General features: G+C 34.7%; 1 protein-coding gene and 1 long non-coding RNA gene across 3 annotated transcripts; one reads left to right on the top strand and one right to left on the bottom strand.

Moving 5' to 3' along the window:
- The first annotated feature begins 976 nt into the window (after positions 1–976).
- LOC121992288 lies at positions 977–3,181 on the top strand. The gene is made up of 2 exons (XR_006114834.1): positions 977–1,350; positions 2,688–3,181. It is a non-coding gene; the product is annotated as an uncharacterized LOC121992288 (long non-coding RNA).
- A 2,824-nt stretch (positions 3,182–6,005) lies between these two features.
- On the bottom strand, positions 6,006–12,554 carry LOC121992287 (chloride channel protein CLC-f-like). Of its 2 annotated transcripts, none has more exons than XM_042546568.1 (9): positions 11,996–12,554; positions 10,811–11,213; positions 10,267–10,461; positions 8,682–9,136; positions 8,497–8,601; positions 7,836–8,078; positions 7,506–7,727; positions 7,108–7,269; positions 6,006–6,540 (listed from the first exon to the last, which is right to left on the bottom strand). In XM_042546568.1, the coding sequence occupies exons 1-9, from the start codon at positions 12,356–12,358 to the stop codon at positions 6,475–6,477; spliced, it is 2,214 nt and encodes a 737-aa protein (XP_042402502.1). In that variant the 5' UTR covers positions 12,359–12,554; the 3' UTR covers positions 6,006–6,474. The 2 variants fall into 2 exon arrangements, with proteins under 2 accessions (XP_042402502.1, XP_042402501.1); XM_042546567.1 differs by having other exon boundaries at positions 7,037–7,269; positions 11,996–12,553.
- Between the last annotated feature and the right edge of the window lie 6,829 nt (positions 12,555–19,383).

The following is a 19,383-nucleotide window of genomic DNA, read 5'->3' as shown; positions in this document are numbered from 1 at the left end:
TGAATTAATTTTTCGAACACATTCGTGTTCAAAAAATCAGTGTTTTCAATATTAGGTTAAATTGATATTTGATAGTATTTTAATAATCAGGAGAACTAGACGAACACATAGAAATTGATTTCATATTATTCCGAGGTCTCTAAGTCTATCAGTCGATTTTGACAGAAATTGGCTAATGGATCTAGAGATCTTAAAATAACATAAAATAAATTCCTATATTTTTATCTAGTTCACCTGATTTTAAAAATGCTATCAAATATCAATTTGATACAATATATTAAGAGTAGTGATTTTCTTTTGAAATTATGGTCAAATGAACCTAAATAAAATTAATATAGGTTCATTTGGTTAAAATCGATTAATAGGCCTAAAATATTTGGAATGAAGTGAAACCAGATCTTATAAGTTCTTCTATATTGTAAGATTATATTCATGCCCACAGACACATTTATGTTTAAAAAAAATACTCTCAATATATTTGATTAAATTAAAATTTGATAGTATTTTTATCTAGAGACCTCGAAATGATATAAGTGGGCTTGTTTTTCAATTCTCTTAATTATAAAAATATTATCAAATATTAATTTGACGAATATATTGAAAGTAATGATTTTTTAAATATGAATTAATAGTTAAAAGTCATTGTTCCTAATATATTACGTCAAATTAATATTTGATGATAATTTTATAATCAAAAGAACAGATAAATATATAAAATTTAATTTCATATTATTTCGAATTTATTTTATTAATCAATTTTTATTAAAATTGACTTGATGAATTTTTTTAACGGTGCAGAAAGAAATTAATTCGATTAGAATTAATTGACTTGAGTTTTGTTTTTCCAATTGAATGAGGATAAAATTAGAAGTGAGTATATGATTTAATATTTTAAAATTATAGTACCTGATTTGATATTTTAGAAACTTATCTATTCCCTAAAAAGCGATTTTTCGCTTTGTCTGTCTTTGATCCATCCACGTGGAGTACCGCAGGGGCTTCTCACTCTTTTATATCGTATCCCAAAGCCCTAGACATCAAAACTCCATCGCCGGCGCCGAGACGGAAACCCTCTCGCATTCCAGGCGGAGATCGATCAGCTCAACAGCCTCAGCACCAACACTGTCTACTCCAACAAGGAGATCTTCCTCCGCGAGCTCATCAGCAACTCCTCCCATGTGAGCCAACATCTCGATTTGCATCATATCTGCCTCTTTGATGCGTTTTCGTAGCTCTCACATGAACAAGAGCAAGCTCGAGGCCTGCACAGAGATCAGGTCGCTGCCACCCCTCTCTATATCATTATCTGTCGATTACGGATGGAGAAGACTCACGTCGTCAACGATCTAGGTACTCGTGGCCAAGGGCTTCGGAGGTTCATTTCTTCTCATTATTGAACTTCAATTGCTGCATCAAGACCCAGAAGATCAGCGTTCTTGATTCTTACATTTACATTTGGAAAAACTTTTTTCCCTCTATTTTGTGTCTTTTACAACGTCCATTTCTGTTCTATTTTAAATTGTTTCTGGACTATTTTTTAGAGCCAACTTGCAGGTCGAAGTCACCATATTTACATGGTGAACTTTGGATGATCGTTGGCAAAAACAAGACTGCAGTTCTCCCATGCTTGTTTCAAGCCTTCTGCTGGGACAGGCTTAGAGTTACTGCAACATTTGAAAACTGAACTATATTTTGTCAAAATATTAGGTCATCTTCAAGTTCATTCTTCTATCAATCACTCCGCATGCCTGCAATAATGCATCATTCTGTACTCAAACCTTAGTCATGCATCTTATGATCAATTTGTCTGTTGTGGTTTGTAGTCGCAGTATCTGAGTTTAACAATATTTTTCTAATAAATCTAACTTAATAATTATATAATATTTTTCTAAAGTTTTTAATCAATAAAGATATTTACTTATTTAATTAGAATTCATATTGTCATTCTCTCATAACTAATTTATGCATTAGTATCTTAATCTTTTTTAATTGTAATACATTAAGGTGATATTTGTTAGTTTTTGTTATTGATTCAAAATGATCTTAATATTGTAACAGCTAATTAATGGCAATCATTAAATGGCTGCTACAACTTTGTAGCGGCCAATTAAGTGTCTACTACAATTGTAACATCCATTTAATAGTTGTTACAGTAACATTATGATAATTTTGACTCTGTTGAAGCTATTTTGATTAAGTTTAAGCGATTTTGTCCAAGTTCATAAAGAGTTTTTTTTTATTAACTTGTTTTATGTATAGATATTTTGATGGAGTTAAATTGTTTTTTTTTTTTTTTTTTTTTTGGCATGGTGCAGCAGCTATTCTGTAACTATTATGATAACAATGCTGGAATAAAAGTATTTTTGGTACGAGAAATATAGTGGGGTGCTCTTTTGTTTTTTGTTTTTTTAAAAAAGGGATGCCCTTATGACAATTCTGATAATTAGGAACTTCCTTTTGATTTTTGCCTAACAACAATTTTCCAAAGGATCTTTTCTGTAACTTTTTTCTACATGCTCACTGATTTGTATTTTTTCTTTTCATGAAGTTACAGTATTAAATCCCTTTGGCATTGCGATATTAGCTAAATTTTCCTTTCTAGTTGTAGAATTCTTTTCTATAGAGTTGCTTACCATTGTAAATTCATTTTTCTTATATTAGATTTGATGCTTTTCGCTATCATATAGATAAGGAGAAATGAGGAAAGAAAATGCACCACAGTAAGTCTGAGAAGCACTCGTCGAGACATCATTCTGACCAGGAAGAGAGAAGAGATATTCACACATTGATGAAGAATGAAGGAAAGTCTAACTGTACCAAACAGTCATCAAGAGTTCATTCAGATACAGAGGATGCTACTGACGGTGCAGAAAGGAAAAGAAACAGTGATAGCCATGAGATCAGACTTTTCAAGAAGCAAGACTTTTCTGGATGTGGCCCCAAAGATTATTTATGGAATTGAGAAAGAAGGTGGCTATCGTTGAGCTTATTAGTCACGAAGAAGTTCTGCAGTCCATGATAGCAATGCATTTAGGTGGTGATACATTGAGTTACGGAAATAATCTTTTACAATGTACATTCAATCTTTTTCGGGACCTTGATAAGAGCTTTGTGCACTTGACTACCTATGTGATTATTTCTTATAAAAAAAATCCTAAGAATCCTGCATTAGCTAAAGGAATTAAAACTCTAGTGCGAACTCTTGCAATCTCCTATTGTGTTAAACACATCACACCTGCCAACTTCACCAATGATCAGTCAAGTTAATAAAAATGGAGTATAAATGGCAAAATTGATCTATACATCATCCTAAAAGCTATATGTGACATCCTCAATAAGTCATCATTTGCTAATTCACTTCTGCAATGTAGTCATCATTCACTACTAAATACTAATAAATCCTCTTCCATAAGAAAATGGACTAATGTTATCTTAAGATTTACCTATGACTAGTATCTTAACCTTCCATAATAAGATTAACTTTGTCCTGGCTTACCTATATGAGTATTTATTTTAATAGATAGGATTAATTTTTAACAGATATAAAATATCTTGTTGAATGTTTGATCCTCCTATAAAGATTGTTAGGATAAAATATTCACTATAATTTTACCTACATGTATTTTATTGCAAGTTTACTCTAATAATAAGACTAACTTGCCCTTGAGGTAATGATGTATTGGCATCTTCTCAATTTCCCATACATCTAAGGATGGAGTCCTACCTTCAATAAATTAACTGATGAATTTGGACGGTTAACCTAAGAACATTACGCCTATAAACAGTTCGTTGTAAGTACTCTCTGATTTATCCTAATGATAAATTAAAAATTTTCATAAAACCGAATTAGTTATCTTTAAAATTAATCAACATAACCTAAACATCTAATATCAACTACTACTACTAATAATAATAATAACAACTTGGTCCACGGACTATTGGTTATGTCACCAAAACAATCTATCCATGATTATGTCATCAACCGCATCTATACAATCAAACACCAAACTCAATCGATCAACATATACCATAATATTTAACTTTGTTTCCACTACCTATGCCACATCCAACTCCTTAAATAAGGGTAAGATCATACATCCCCATGGATGTAGCGTAGTGGTAGAACACTCGAAGAAACAATAATATAAATTAAATTTAAATTTTAAATGAGATAAATATCTTGAAAGTCATCTCCTAGAAGAGATCGTCTACCTCTATGATTAGGCCGGCGAAGATCAACTATCACTACTTATAATGCCCACCATTGATGAGACTACGCACTATGAAGAAAAGAAGGTACTTCCTCAATTGATTAGCTCTTTTCCCAACATATAGTTCTGCAATCGAAGACCTACCTATTGTTCTGAGAATAGATCTATTTTTTTTTCTTTAATAGATTTAATCTCATTGCTACAATGGGATTAGATCTATTAAAGAAAAAAACATAATTAGCAAACCATTAAATTGATTGAACAAAACTTATATGATCTAGGGCAATGGCGTTGCACATATAGATGATTTTTTTTCACTTATCAAATAAATCCGAAGCACAACTTATGTACACTCAGAAAATAACCTTCAAAATATTCATTTGTATTGAGATATAAATCTAAATATTTTTAGTTTTTCTTTTGGATACTTTACTACTGCATCGGACAAGTAAGAGTTTAAAAAATCATATCATTGTATTATGTCAGGGCATCTTCAATCATAAGAGCCCTAAATAGTTTTTGTGATCCCAAATATATCATATCAATGTTACATTAAAAATGTAAAAATTCACTATTCTCTTTATTATAAAAAAAAATCTCAATAAATTTTTTTTAAAGCTTACACTATTAAATCACTCATCTTTATTTATTATTTTTTCATTTTATATATGTATTCTCACATTCTCAATTTTGAACCTCATAGTTACCATGATTTAAACTTTTTTTTTCTACTTTTTGATTTTATAAATCTCGCCAAAAATTTTACATTAGAATTGCTCTCAAAGTGATGTCATAATGAGAATCGACCATTTGTATTGAGATTTAAATCTTGATATTCTTAATTGTTCTGGAGTACTTTACCACTGCATCGTACCTACCTGTAAGAGCTTGCAAAATCATACCATTGTATCTTGTCAAAATGACGTCAAAAAAATATATCAATTCACTCCTCTATATATATATATATATATATATATATATATATATAATAAAATGTAGTATTATTATGGCATATTAATTTAAAAGTTTAGAGTAATTTTTATTATTTAAAATTTATTTACCATTATTTAAAATAGAGATATATTAGGAGAATAGTGAAACTCAGTAATTATTTTCAGGATGCACAGAATAATAATTCGACAAGATTAAGGGAGAATGTGTAATTTATAGAGTTACCTTCATAACCAACTTAAGTGCGATGCAATGTTCTGCTAACGGTCCAAAAGGATGGATTAGAAAGTAATCCGATACACAATCTCTTTCAAGAAATGATAATATCATTCCCCTTTCAGCATTCAATTATTTCATGATGAAATTGATAAATGAAGTGAAGTCTCTTTGAAATTGTTCTTGATATGCTTCGGCTATCAAAGAAGGATTTGTCAAAATATGGAAAATTCTGATAGGCTTCTGTGCCCTCTTTTAATACTTCACACAAGTCTTTTTACAGACAGTGAACATGTCAGATGAGCTAAGAGACTCTTGTGATACGTTAGGAGATTTTGATTTAAATCTAAATTTGTGGAATTGATTGGATAATTAAGTGCGATTTAAAAAGATGGACAATTTAGAAATATAGACAAATATATTAATAAATAATTGTATAAGAGAACAGAAAACAAACAATTAGATGCAGAGTGAAATCACATTGAGGTTTCAGCAGGGTTTATAAGTGCCTCAAAGGTTGATTGATACACATCCAACCCCTCATTATTAATAGAGTAGCCGGAATAACACTCACTTAAAGATGTCAAAGGATCGGTTCAAATTCGATTGCCAATCGAGCAGAAAAGATTGACTCATGAAAATAATATTTCTTTTAAAAAAAATCGTGCATAAACATTTGCAGAAAAATCAGTTACAGACTCTAATATACCACCTGGAACTTGCTGTAGAACCAACTTAAGCTATAAAAGATAATATTACAGAATGGCATATGCATAGACAATTAGCATTCGCCTATACAGGGATTCTCTAGCCTAAACAATTCATAAAATTGTTCTTGTGCAACTTGTAAAATAAACTTCATAATCAAATCTAAGAGCACCAAACTGCCCTATTTATGGTATGCTTCTTACCAGCATCAGCAGAGTGCCCGTGTATGGAGTTCAGTGTACGCTGGGAGGCTCATGTCCAGGTAAATACGACTGCCTTGGAAAGGGCGGGATGTCGATGAGCAGGATCAGCTTGACTACTGCATCCTCTTGTAGTCAAGGCAACTCTGAAACATATCAACCAGTATTCAGCTTATTGTCAATGGCCATTAGTGATGCTCTCTTGAACGTGTTTTCTTTGCTGATAGATAGCCATCCAGCGAGCTACCTCCTCTCTGAAAATGGCAGAAAATGATAGGTAAGGAAATGCATATAGAAGATATTCAAAAACAATCTAGCAAGCCAATCCAGATTAGCTTAATGCATTTGAAAATATAACACAATCCAGCAAGACAATCCAGAATTATTTAGCATATTAGCAAAGAATAAATCCAAAGGATTTATGGACCAAGGATTTATTTGAGACAATGGAGATGAGGCTTTCAGTGAAATAGGGAGAAGAGAAAACCATCGGATTCTTTTGCAATCTTGAAAAGAACTATAGTTGTCCAAGGAATATGAAGAAGCATATAAAAATGTGTATATCTGAGAGAACATACTAAAAAATACTATAATATGTTCTAACTACTCTACTCAGGAAAATGTCTCATCTAGTAAAACTAAAATACCTGCAGTCGTCGAGTTAATACTTTGCAAAACTATTCACAATCAAGTCAATAAATAGAAAAAAAAACAAAATCTGATTAAATAAAAAGAATAGTAACAGCTAACCGAAGACAATTTCCAATTGAATCATAATAGAGAAGGCCAACAATTCTGCGCTTCCCATTATTGCTGCGTACCCCACCACGCTTGACCACTGGCAATTGCTTAATTCCCTTAGCCTCCATAAGCTGCTTTGCAGTTGTCAAATCTGTGTCGGGAAAACAAGTCAACAACCCAGTTTCTCTACCCCGGTGTCGAAACCCTCTACTAAGGCAGCATGAAACTGTGTAAATATTCACCTGCAAAATGACTCACTTAATTGTTCAATGAATAAAAAAGGTATTTTCTAAATGATGTTAGCTCCTATTATAAGAAAGGAGATTATCTATTGCCCATGAAAAAAGCCAAGTTGGGAATCAATAACTTAATTAGAGCATAACAACAACTTAGGCAATGCCAGGGCAGATTGTTGGTTACCAAGATTATGTTTACATAAATTGCTCAAAGATAGCATCATAAATCCTAGAGTGCATACATCTGAGACTGCTGTATCTCCTCTGGGAGTGCCAGGAAGCTCTCCACTTGTTTCAAACCCTTTCCTCCGAATGTCGCCAAGTGTAAGAATACCCTCAAGAAAGTCTTCGTGATCAATGATAAGAACACAAGTTTGTTGTTTGTCATGCATAAGCACAATGGCATCCTTTAGTATAGTAGTTGTATGAACTTTAGCATAGGTCTTTGACATGGCTAAAGAAACCTGGAGGAGAAAATAAATGTTTATGTGAAGCCAAACAAATTAAGAAGCACTAGTTGGGCTAGTAAGAAAGCTCTCTCATTACATTCGCCACTACCAATAAATTCATACCTTAAGGTCATCTAGCAGCATTTCATTGTTGATAGTGCCAGAGCGGTGAATGTCAGTTTCCAGTTGAGAAAGTTCGAGATCACCTCCATCATCATGTTGCCTCCAGAGGCAGTTCATTTCATTCTTGTCTTCAGTAGATGATAAAGAAGAATATCCACGTTTAGGAGACCTTGCCTCTGTTAATTCATTGTCCTTTGACTGGTTTGCTACAGAAGGAACCCATATAGCTAGACCAACTGCACCCTATTAAAAATTATAAGTAATTAATGCTATAAAGGCAGAAACATTCCTATCTAAAAGCCTAAGAACTAAGTAAAGATACAAAACTAGGAACATGTTGAATAGTAGTGTAATGAGACGTTTATTTAACCAAAAGAGAATCAAATTTAGTATAAGAGATTGTATTTTCAGGAAAAAAAAATGGACCACATGATATCATAAATTAGTGGCAATACACTTATAGAAGTAGAGAAAATTCTTTGCAAGCGAAAACAAATAGAAATATTGGGAGAAAAAAACTCAGAATGCCATTGCATCCTGAGAGGAAATGAGATGAACAATAAATGCTAGAATATAGAAAATAGCACAAGTTACTAAAAAACTTGATAAAGAAACAGCATCCCATTGCTAGTATCTTGGTCAAAACAAATCCATTAGTTACCATGAGTGGAAGCAATATTCTGTAGTCCTTTGTTAGCTCAAAGAGCAACAATACTGAGGTTAGTGGAACTGAACAAACTGAAGCCAGTGTAGCAGCCATTCCAACCTGTATCAATGATATCAGTTTTAAATAATGAACAGGAATTTGAATCTCCTTGGATTTTCAAAGAATGTAACGACACCTACTAATGCATAAGCCTGGGGCTGAGCAACAGCACCATTTCCTGGAATTGCTGAATTTATAAGTTCTGCAGCTGAGCCTCCAAAAACTGCACCAAGGGCAGCACCTATCATCAAGCTTGGCGCATAAAGGCCACCTACAAGTCCAGAACCCTTGCAAATAGCAGTAGCTACTACTTTTGCACAAACTAGTTGAGTTAAAAGCCATATTCCTGGTGCTGAAGCACTCTTTCCGGTATGTAAAATTTCTTCAACATTTGTGAAACCCCAGTATAGAATTCCAGGGTACTTGAGAGCTATCATGCCTGCCCCTAAACCACCTAAAGCAGGCAACATAACAGATGGAAGAGCAAACTGGTCCTTTATAAACTCAAAAAACTTTGTAAACCAAACTACCAGGCGAGAGAAAGCCACACTCACGGCCCCACAAAGCATGCCCAAGATGAGATATAAAGGTAGTTCTGCATAGAAAAAAGTAGTGAAATAAAGGCACTGAAATCGGGTTATGCACTTTGTCTCTTCTAACCAAACAAACATCATCTTGTAGACAATTTAGTTTAACGTCAGTTTATATAACTATCAAAATGACTTCTTCCTCAGAAAACTCAAGTAATATCTAAATACAATCAACATCTTCTTATATGGAAATTATGTTGTGATCCTCATAAAGCTGCAAGATGAAATACTTCCAAGTGATTTTTAGAAAAAGAAGCAACAACAAGCAGAACAAGACAAGTTTAGATGACAATGACACTAGTGAAGAACAAGATAAAGTTTAAGTCTTCTTCTTTATAAAATAATTATGCACAACGTTACCAACATCCTTTCAAACAATTTCATGAGCATACTGAGAATTCATTCAGAATGCACCCAATGCAAGGAGTGTAATATACCATCTCAGTTATACAATGTCAATATTGGCACGAAAGAAGAAGAAAATCTCTACCACTCTGAATCTGCTTGATTAATTCTACAAAAACTATTTTTAATTCATGAGCTGGAAACAGGTAGAGTTAAGTTGTTTGTGCCTTCTTAAGAAACCTGACTCTACCCTCTTAAGAACAAACAGTTTTCTGATTAAAATATCCAAAAGTCACATGCAGAATTACTAGGATCCTAAGACATACATAAATACATCATTGCGAACTGAACAGACTTGACCAATTAAGGCATTGTATTGAAAGAGCAATTGAGGATTCAATCGTCAACTAACTTTTGTGGTTCTATTATAACAGGATGGATTGCTTCTTGCTTTGCTTTCATGTGAAACCTAGGTGAAGCATAAGATAGAATTCTTAAAGAATGTTTATAGTGGGCAAATGCATGAGAGATATATAACAATGGATCAGAAGGAAGAACACCAAAGTTAGAAAATATGAAGGTGAAGGATCTATGTATTTCAACATGTCAATATTCTTATATTTTTCTTTATTAACAAAATGTGAATACAATCAAACTAATTTCCCATGTATCAAATAATATCAAAAAGCTCATAACATCAAAGTGGCCACAACAATAATTGGAGTTTCCACAACTACAACAATAAATTTGCCTAGCAACATCGAATTGGTCTAGAGTAATCAAAAAATACCAGCAGCAGATTTCAGTTCGTATGCTGGGACAATAAAAGCTGGCTTCTCTCCAAGCAAAACGTTTGACACTGTAGATGAAATAACAGACGCCAATATTATCATAGCAGTTGTAAATGGTGGTGAATTTTCTGCTCGAAGTGGCCTCAGTACAGTTTCAATGGCAAAAAAACACCCAGCGACAGCAGCATTGAAACCTGAATATCCACAAAATATGTCAAAAAGTGTTTCCATATTTTCAGCAATATGACAAACAACTAAATTTCTAATAAATTACTGATCAACATAATGTTAATTGTGTAAAGTTCAAGGTCTTAAGGAAAGCAGATATGTAGCTATATGTTAAGCAGGGACAATAAGTTGAAGATAGAACAATGCAAACAAAATAGTTAATCTTGAAGCGGATTTGTTTCATTGATGCCCTCCAACATAAAAATGTATCCCCTTTCTGAATTGTTTCAGCTTATAATGACCACTAGATCTTCAGCACAAAAGAGAGAAACTAGATACATGCGATAATACAGTCCCAAAGTTTCTAGTCTGTACCTGAAGCAATTCCAGCAGCAGCACCGGCTGCAACAAGAGCAATCCTCCGTTCTCTATTGTTCTCCATCATTTCTGAACACCCGTTTGCACATGACTTACCAATATCTACACTGGGCCCCTCAGGCCCTAAAGAACAGCCAGTACCCAGAGTAACAGCAGCCTGGATGGCTTTTATTGTTGGGAAGATGGCTGCCAGCAAGTCGAGACCTTGTCTTTGTGATGATCTTGACTGGTTTATCTGCTCAAATATTTCAAGTAGACCATGCATCATGCCAACAACAACTCCTCCAGTTACTGGAATCAGCAGTATTCTATGCCAAGTATCAGCCAGCCTCTGTAGACGCAGCCAAGCAGCACCCTCGTTTGGGGTACCTGCCCATGCCCATTCATGTATCACATGTACCTATATAAAGAACCATTACTTCATCAACATCAAGTGTTTGAATTTTTTATTAATTGCACTAGGGCAATCTAATTACTAGTGGTATAGCCTTGCATACAACTTAAAAGAGTGATAATATTCAAGAAGAAGATCCTAAATAATTGGGAGACAAATAGATTAATTATGAAGATTTAGGGGAATCTAAGAATGCTACCCTATGTTCATATCAAGCTTCTTCCTCTTTGGAGACAATTTTATGACATCTCTGGGAAAAAACAATCACAATAATGATTTGGCAATATATATTGATGTGAATCTAAGAGGCATGCAGAATACTGTGATTTGTGGATGTTTCTGAGAAAAGTATAATTGATAAATCATTAGTCGCAAGAATGTTGCCTTAGAGATCTTCTTTCCTAGATAACTCTTGAACATATTTTTGTAGTTTTGTTGTCAAATTAGATAGCGATGAAAATTCAATTGACAAAATTAGTTGAATTTCATGTAAAACAATGATTACTATCAAAGATCATCCGTCGAGATAGTGAAAAAAGGTCATCAATTGAGGAACAGAAATCAGATCTGGCATGTTTTTTTTTAAGTTCTTACATATTGTTCTGATCTATGATTAAAATTTTGAACAAAGAAGTAGAAAAACTTTTAGATGCATCATATAACCCAAAAAAAGGGCATCGAACCGGGCCCATAACAGGAGAATAAAATACCATAGAGAAAAGACGTCATAAGGGAATAACAATTACTCATTGAAGATTATCAAGGGTAACGGCAAGTCAAGTACTCACCCCTCGATTAAATGCGGCAACACAAATACCGGTGGCAAGGCCAAGGAGGCACCCTATAAGCAGCAGCGCCCACTCAGGAGGCGCCCCGTCCCCGAGAGGGTCGTGCGACCTTCCATCTGACCGGGGTGACAAGCCACTCCGGTCCACATGCCGCCGACCCAGGCTCCGGTTAGAGAGACCCCGATCCAAATGCCGAATAAGATCTCCGATCCCGCTCTTCTTCGCCGACGACGGACTCCCTGTGCCGACCGCCGATGTCCCGGCCAAATCTGGACCCTGGGATTCCAGATCTGGGCCGGTCGGCAAGGGAGAAGGACGAAGGAGGGACTTGTGATCCTCGAGCTCGAACTCGCCACTGGGCATCTTCGCCGGCCAGGTAGAAGAACCCTAAATCTTCATCTCCGGCAGAAAGTGGTGGAATTCTATGGACGAGATCGGCTTCAGCAATCGACGACGAGAAGAATGGGGGCGACGATTTCGTCCGCCCTCGCTCCTCGAGTTTTCTTAGAAAACAAAGAAAGGAAAGGCGGAAAAGGGAGGAACGAAACAGAGACGGCGAGAAAGCGAGCCGGTATATATATTTCCTACGTATATTTGCATATACAATCGTATATAATAAGCGAGGCATTTACACGATGCCAGCCAACTATTGATCTGCCATTTTAGTTGAACGAAATGTGGGTCCCAGTTGAGACTCCCGCGTCTATCTCAGGTAAAAAGCAATCGGGTCGGATTTATAGATCGAACGGTTCAGAGATCGCCACGTGGACATTTACGTTTGGCATACGATTTAACACCCGGTGGGCGAAGAAGCGAGGGGATTCGCTGTGCACGTGTCATAGAGTTCGTGTGTCTGTTAGGGCACCTCCAAGGCTCCGATGAATAAACTTGAAAAAATTTACATGCAATCCTCATTGATAAATATAATTTTGTATATAGTCTTTATTTTCCAAATTTTTTATTTTCACTTCCTAGTCAAACATATTTATCTAATTACTCATGATATTTTTAGGTATAAAAAGTTCAAAAATCAGTATAATTCATCTTAAATTCAGTACATTAAATTTAGAATCTAGTATATTTTTTATCAAATTGAGTACGATATTTTTTTCATCTTAATTGGGTGGAAAATATATAATATTTTCTTTAAATGGTACTCAATTGAATGAAAAATATACTAGATTTTCTTTAAATGATAAATAATGCTGAATTTAGGAGGAATTATATTAAGAAAAAAGTTGTGCTCAATTTAATAGAAAATATACTCGATTCTAGTTTAAAGTGCTGAATTTAATAGGAATTATACTCGTTTTTAGACTATTTGTACATAAAAAAAATGAGAGTTAATTTCGATAGAAAATATACACGATTTTCTTTAAATGATACTCAATTGGATGAAAATATACTAAATTTTGTTTAAATGGTACTGAATTTAGGAGAAATTATATTAAGCAGGGAAAAAATCATGCTCAATTTAATAGAAAATATACTTGATTCTAATGTAAAATACTGAATTTAACAGGAATTATACTCGTTTTTAGATTTTTTATACGTAAAAAATATGAGAGATAATTTTGATAGAAAATATACTCGATTCTAGTATAAAATGCTGGCTTTAAGAAGAATTATACTCATTCTTGGACTTTTTATACTTAAAAAATCTGAGGGCAATTAGGTCATGATATTTACATGAGGGGAGTTGAAGCAAAGGAAATTTTGCATGTAGGGAGTGGAAACAAAGTTTTTTGGATAGAGAGACTGCATGCAAAATTAAGAATGGGATTGGAGATTTTTCTCCACTTTACCGAACAAACTTCAATAGTTCAATGAGGTTTTTTTTTTTATTTTCTAATGTCACACCATTATCATATCATAACTAAAAAATTTAACTCTTCTCTTCACTTCAATTCACTTATCTTCTCTTCACTGTAAACAAAAACTAACTATAACTTTTTTTTTTATAGACCTCACACTCAATAATTCATATATCCTAAAAAAAACTTTAATTATTTATTAATGATCACTCTTATATCACTAAATTTATTAAACAATAATATTAAAATTTATAAATTTTAAAATTAGAAATACAACATTAAATAGTAAATTATTACAAATAATTTATAAAAAATAATCTTTTACTGATTGCACTTGTAGCGTATCCAAATATGCTCAACCAAGTTGGCTCGAAATTGAAGATGTACTTGATTTTCACGTAGCTCACAATTTCTCTGAAAGTATTCTTGAAACTCTTGGGTGCAATCCTAAAATGGGTTCGGAGTAGCTCACAGAAGAGTACATCGGTGGACGAGAAGGATCCGCACGACGGTTTGAGGGACGAGAAGCCGGGAGGAAGGTTGCTTGAGGAGAAGACTGTAAAATAGGTTCGGGTGAGCCATATTCCGATTGACCTAAATCACCCAAATTAGAGGAGCGACAAAAGAGCAAGAGAAAGAAAGTGGAGCTCGGTAGCAGTTGCTGAAGACACCTTCAAGCTATTAGAAGATGCCTTCAAAGCTTTCATGGAAGACACCTTCAAGCTATTGGAAGACACCTTCAACCCTTCATGAAAGGCATCTTCAAGCACTTGAAGGCGCCTTTGACTGGGCAAAAGTGAACGTTGGGAAAGGATAAAGCTTTATCCTTTCTTGCTTCACTGGAGGCGCCTTCTAGCCTATTGGAGGCACATTCCAGCCTTGGATAAGATTTTCCAAGGGCTATAAAAAAACCCCTAGAGCTAGGAAATAGACATCAACTCCTGTATTCTTTTCCTAACACATTTCTGAGCGTTCAACGACTGTAATAGGTTTTTCCGTCTATACGAAGGAGAACTTTTTAGCGCTTTCTTCTGTCTTGGATTAACAACCACCTATGTTGTAACCGAGTAACTCCTTTGTGCCTTTTACTTATTAGTTGCTTAATTTTCTGTTTATAAGTGTGCTACTAATTTGAGTTGAAAGATCGAGAAGAGTTTTTAGTTTTTACATTTTTACAGGCAATTCACCCCCTCTTGTCGGCCCCGCTGTGCCAATAAGTGGTATCAAAGCCCAACTACTTCAGAAGGACTAATCGCCAACTGAAGTACAAAGACGATGCCCGGTGCAAGCATTCACCCACCGAAATTTGACAAAGACTTCGCAACATGGAAAAAGCGCATGGAGATATTTTTTAAAACCGACTTTGAAGTTTTATTAATTATGAAATACAGTTTTGTAGTACCTATGGATCAGCACGGAGACAAGAAAGAAGAATATACATGGACGAATTACTAAAAAGAGAGTTCCATCCACTTAGCGTTCTTCCACCCCAGGAGGTAAGCCAGATCGGAAGTTACGACTCCACCAAAGACCTCTGGGAGAAATTCCTAGAACTCCACGAAGGTACTTCGGAAGCAAAGTTAGCAAGGCGCGACATCCTCCGAACCCAATTAATAAACCTTTGGATTAACAAAGGAGAAAAGGTAACGCAACTCCAAGCATGAATCAAAGAACTCATCACTCAGCTAAACAATCTCGGAGAATCAGTAATAAATCGAGGCTTAATTCGATACGCGCTCAATGCCTTCCCGAGTACTCCATAATAGTCATCCTTAGTAGATGCATACTTCATCTCTAAGGATTTCGAGGTAAGTACACTAGAAAATTTGTTTTCTATATTTGAACTTCATGAAACTAGATATGCAGATTCTAAAGAAATAGAAAAGAGGAATGACAATCTTGCCTTGAGAGCCAAGAAGGAAGATCAAGACTCTGAAGCATCAATCGATGAAGACGAAGTGACCCTAATGATAAGAAAGTTCAATAAATTTATTAGATCTAATAAATTTAAGATGCAAGCTAAGAAACAATCACAGAGCAAAAGGAAGGTCCGGTGTTACAACTGCAATAAAGAAGGATATATCAAGGATAATTGCCTTAAACTAAAGAACAAGGGCAAAGGACCTATAAAATTGAAGCTCAAACCCCTGAAGGCGACATCGAACGAAACGTCATCATCAGAATCTGAAGTTGAAGAATACGCCAGACTAGCCCTTTTGACATACCATCAAAGAGAAGAAGAAAGTAGTTCTGAAATGAGCATAGATCAAGGGAGAGGATCATCAGAGGAAAACTGCGATGAAGGGGAAGCATCAAATCACAAGGTAAGTGAGATACGTGTGTTGGAGGGTATACTAAAAACCTATCTTTTGTAAATATTTATTTTTGAAATAAAAGAATCACATTGGTCAAATGTCTATATTTATTTGTTAAATATAGTTGTTCAATTAATTTATAAAGTAGATAACATGATGTGTGGTGTCACACACAGAAGATCATATTATCAGCTCTTTATAAATTATAAACAGTTGCTCACTACTAAGATGGAAAGGAACAAACCAATGGTATAGTCGTAGTGTAATTAAGTATTAGTTTATTTTGACTAATAAATTACACTAGTACACTCTAAGTGCATTGAGTAGGACCATTTTAGGTAAGTTCTTTTTATACTGAGTTAATAAAAGAACTAGACCTTAGTTATTATGGAAGTGTGTGCTCTTAATCCTAATATAATAACAAGTATATATATTTAGTATCTATTTCTTTAAGTTATCAAAGGGTAAGATTTAGCTTGATAAATCAATAGGCTCGATAAGTTGGGAAATGATATTACTTATAGTGTGTGTTGTTGATTATAGAAGGAAACTGTGTCCTAGTTATCTAGGTTGAGAATGTCCCCAAGAGGAGCTCATAAGGATTGTCATGTTAAACCCTGCAGGTGGACTTAGTCCAACATGACAATGAAGTTGAGTGGTACTACTCTTGGAGCTAGATATTAATTAAGTGAGTTGTCAGTAACTTACTTAATTAGTGGACATTCGTTATCTTAAACACAAGGAGACTAACATACTCATGGTAAGAAGGAGCCCATAATGTAATTTGGAATTGGTGTGGTAGTGCAACAATAACTCTCTAGTGGAATGAGTTATTGTTGATGAACTTGAGTTATGTGTTCGGGGCGAACACGGGATACTCAAGCTTGTCGGAAGGTCAAAACCAATTTCTCCTCTATGTCCCTGTCGTAGCCTCATTAGTGCCTTATAAACCACTTATTAAAAGCTCATCTTGGTGTCCAAGAGAGGGCCGACCCAAGGCTTGGTGACCAAGCCAAGGGTCGGCCACCATATCCTCTTAAGGGGTCGGCCCCTTGCTTGGTGCCCAAGCAAGAGGGGGCCGACCATAATAAATTCAAATAGGAGAGGTGTTTTGAATTTTTTAAATCATCTCTTTGTAGAATTCTTCAAGTTTTAAAAGAGAGATTTTAATTTTAAAAACTTTTCTTATTTGAATTAGGCCACATGGTTTAATAGAGAGTTTTAAAAGTTTTAAAACTTTCCTTTTTTTAACCATTCTCATAGTTTTAGAAAAAAGGAAGAGAAGTTTTAAAATTAAAATTTTCTATTTTTTTGTAACCATGTTAAAGAAGGAAATTTTTAGAAGAGAAGTTTTAAATTTTAAAACATGGTTTTAATTTTTTAAAACTTTCCTTTTTTAACATCCACTTTAGCAAAGAGAGCAAGTAAAATTTTATAGGAGGATTTCTTATTTTATAAAATTTTATAAAAAATTTTCCTTCCCCTTGATGATGTGGTTGGCCACCCTTGCTTGGTGCCCAAGCAAGGGGCCGGCCAAAATAAATAAAATTAAAATCATCATCCAATTAATATTTGATGATTGATTCAATCAAGAGGAAAGAAAAGGAAAAATAAAAAGGAAAAGGAAAAACAAGAGGAAGATTTTAACTTTTTAAAAAAGTTTTTCCTTATTTACCTTGAGCAAGTAATATAAAAGAAGGGGTGAGGAGGCCTCATGAGAAATCAACTCTTATTCTCTTGGTGGAGACTCTCTTGATGGTCGGCCCCCTCTCCCTCTCTTCTCCCTTTGCTCTCTTTTCTTTTGTGGTGGTGGTGGCCGAAAGTTTGAGAAGGAGGAGTTTTTGGGTGGTGTTCATCTTGGAGGATCGTCGCCCACACGACGTCCAAGGCGAGGCGAGGAATACGACAGAAGATCTTGAGGTCATTAGCTTGCAAAGAAAAGGTATAACTAGTAATTTTCTTCCGCATCATGCTAGTTATTTTTCTTTATTAGAATTCCAAACACAAGAGGCATTAGATCTAGTTTTTCGAATTAGTAATTCGTGTTTGTGTTTTTCTTTGTTTTTCGAATTTGTGATTCGATTGTTCTTTTTGGTTAAACCTAGAGTTATATAAGGAAATTAAATATTAGCTTTCCTTAAAAGGCTTTGTCTAGGCGGTGGTGGATGCTCCCATACCCAAGAAGGCCATGTACCTCGCCATGCAGTCCTGAAGCCAATTTTAAAAATTAATATTTAATTGAATTTATAACATAGGTGGATTTGGATCAATAGTGTTAAGTTCCGCTTGCGATCCAAGTCTAAATCAGTAAGAACAGATAAGTTAAATTTGGAATCAATAATGTTAAGTTCCGTTTGTGATTCCTAATTTAACTTCTAAAGAACACAATAGGTTGTTTAGAAAAAGTTAGACACTTGTACAAAATTTTTGTACAATGGAACTGGTACGATCTTCCTATGACCAACCAACAATTGGTATTAGAGCTAGGGTTTTGCCTCTGTGTGATTTGGTTTTCAAATTAATTATGCACATGTCATACATAATTTAGGCAGGATAATAGTAGGATGTGCTAACTTTGTGGTTGCAGGCTCCAACTATTATGACATATAGATATTATGTGTGATTGGACCCTTGGACATATCAAGAACATTATTTTGTGTGTGCATAATTATATTTAACTAATATAGCAGGATCTATATTAGCTATAGGTTTTTAGAATTTTATTTTTTGATCTAGATTACATGTACATTCCTTTGTGGGATATAGGATCGACATATGTTAAATTCTATATTTGTCGCGGATCGTATTCTTACAAGGCGTGGTGCTTTTGGAGGACCAGAGACGCAGCGGAATTATAAGCAAGATAGATGCGGCAACTCGACCCGATGGCGGTGGCTAAAGATGACAGCAGCTAGGATTGGAGCATACTGAAGACAGTGATGGAAGAGGCCATAATAGTTGGAAAATTAATTTCCATATTTATTATTTTTATTTACTGTGATGTATGTGTGCATGATATGCTAGCATAGGTTAAAATCCTCAATTTTAAATAACTAAGTGGGAGAGGAATTTTAATAAATTCCACGGTCTTCATTACTAATTTGTAAGTGATGCAAACAAACTTACACATTGGCTCTGAGTGCCTTCCTCCATATCAGATGAGTTTGTTTGTGGATCACTAGATCAAACTTCCATTTTGGATGACTATAGGAAATTAATTAAGAGCATGTGATCTTCCCCATCGGAAGGGGCACAATCT

The sequence above is a fragment of the Zingiber officinale genome, chromosome 6B (genome assembly GCF_018446385.1).
Source record: "Zingiber officinale cultivar Zhangliang chromosome 6B, Zo_v1.1, whole genome shotgun sequence".
Classification (NCBI taxonomy): Eukaryota; Viridiplantae; Streptophyta; class Magnoliopsida; order Zingiberales; family Zingiberaceae; genus Zingiber; species Zingiber officinale.
This window is presented reverse-complemented; position numbering and strand designations above follow the sequence as displayed.

Excerpts from the sequence above, each read along its gene's own strand:
- LOC121992287 (XM_042546567.1), bottom strand. The coding sequence starts at position 12,358 with ATGCCCAGTGGCGAGTTCGAGCTCGAGGATCACAAGTCCCTCCTTCGT. Across the intron at positions 8,602-8,681 it reads AGCCCCAGGCTTATGCATTA|GTTGGAATGGCTGCTACACT; the intron begins GTAGGTGTCGTT and ends TCATTGATACAG. Across the intron at positions 6,541-7,036 it reads TCAATTGGAAATTGTCTTCG|AGAGGAGGTAGCTCGCTGGA; the intron begins GTTAGCTGTTAC and ends TGCCATTTTCAG.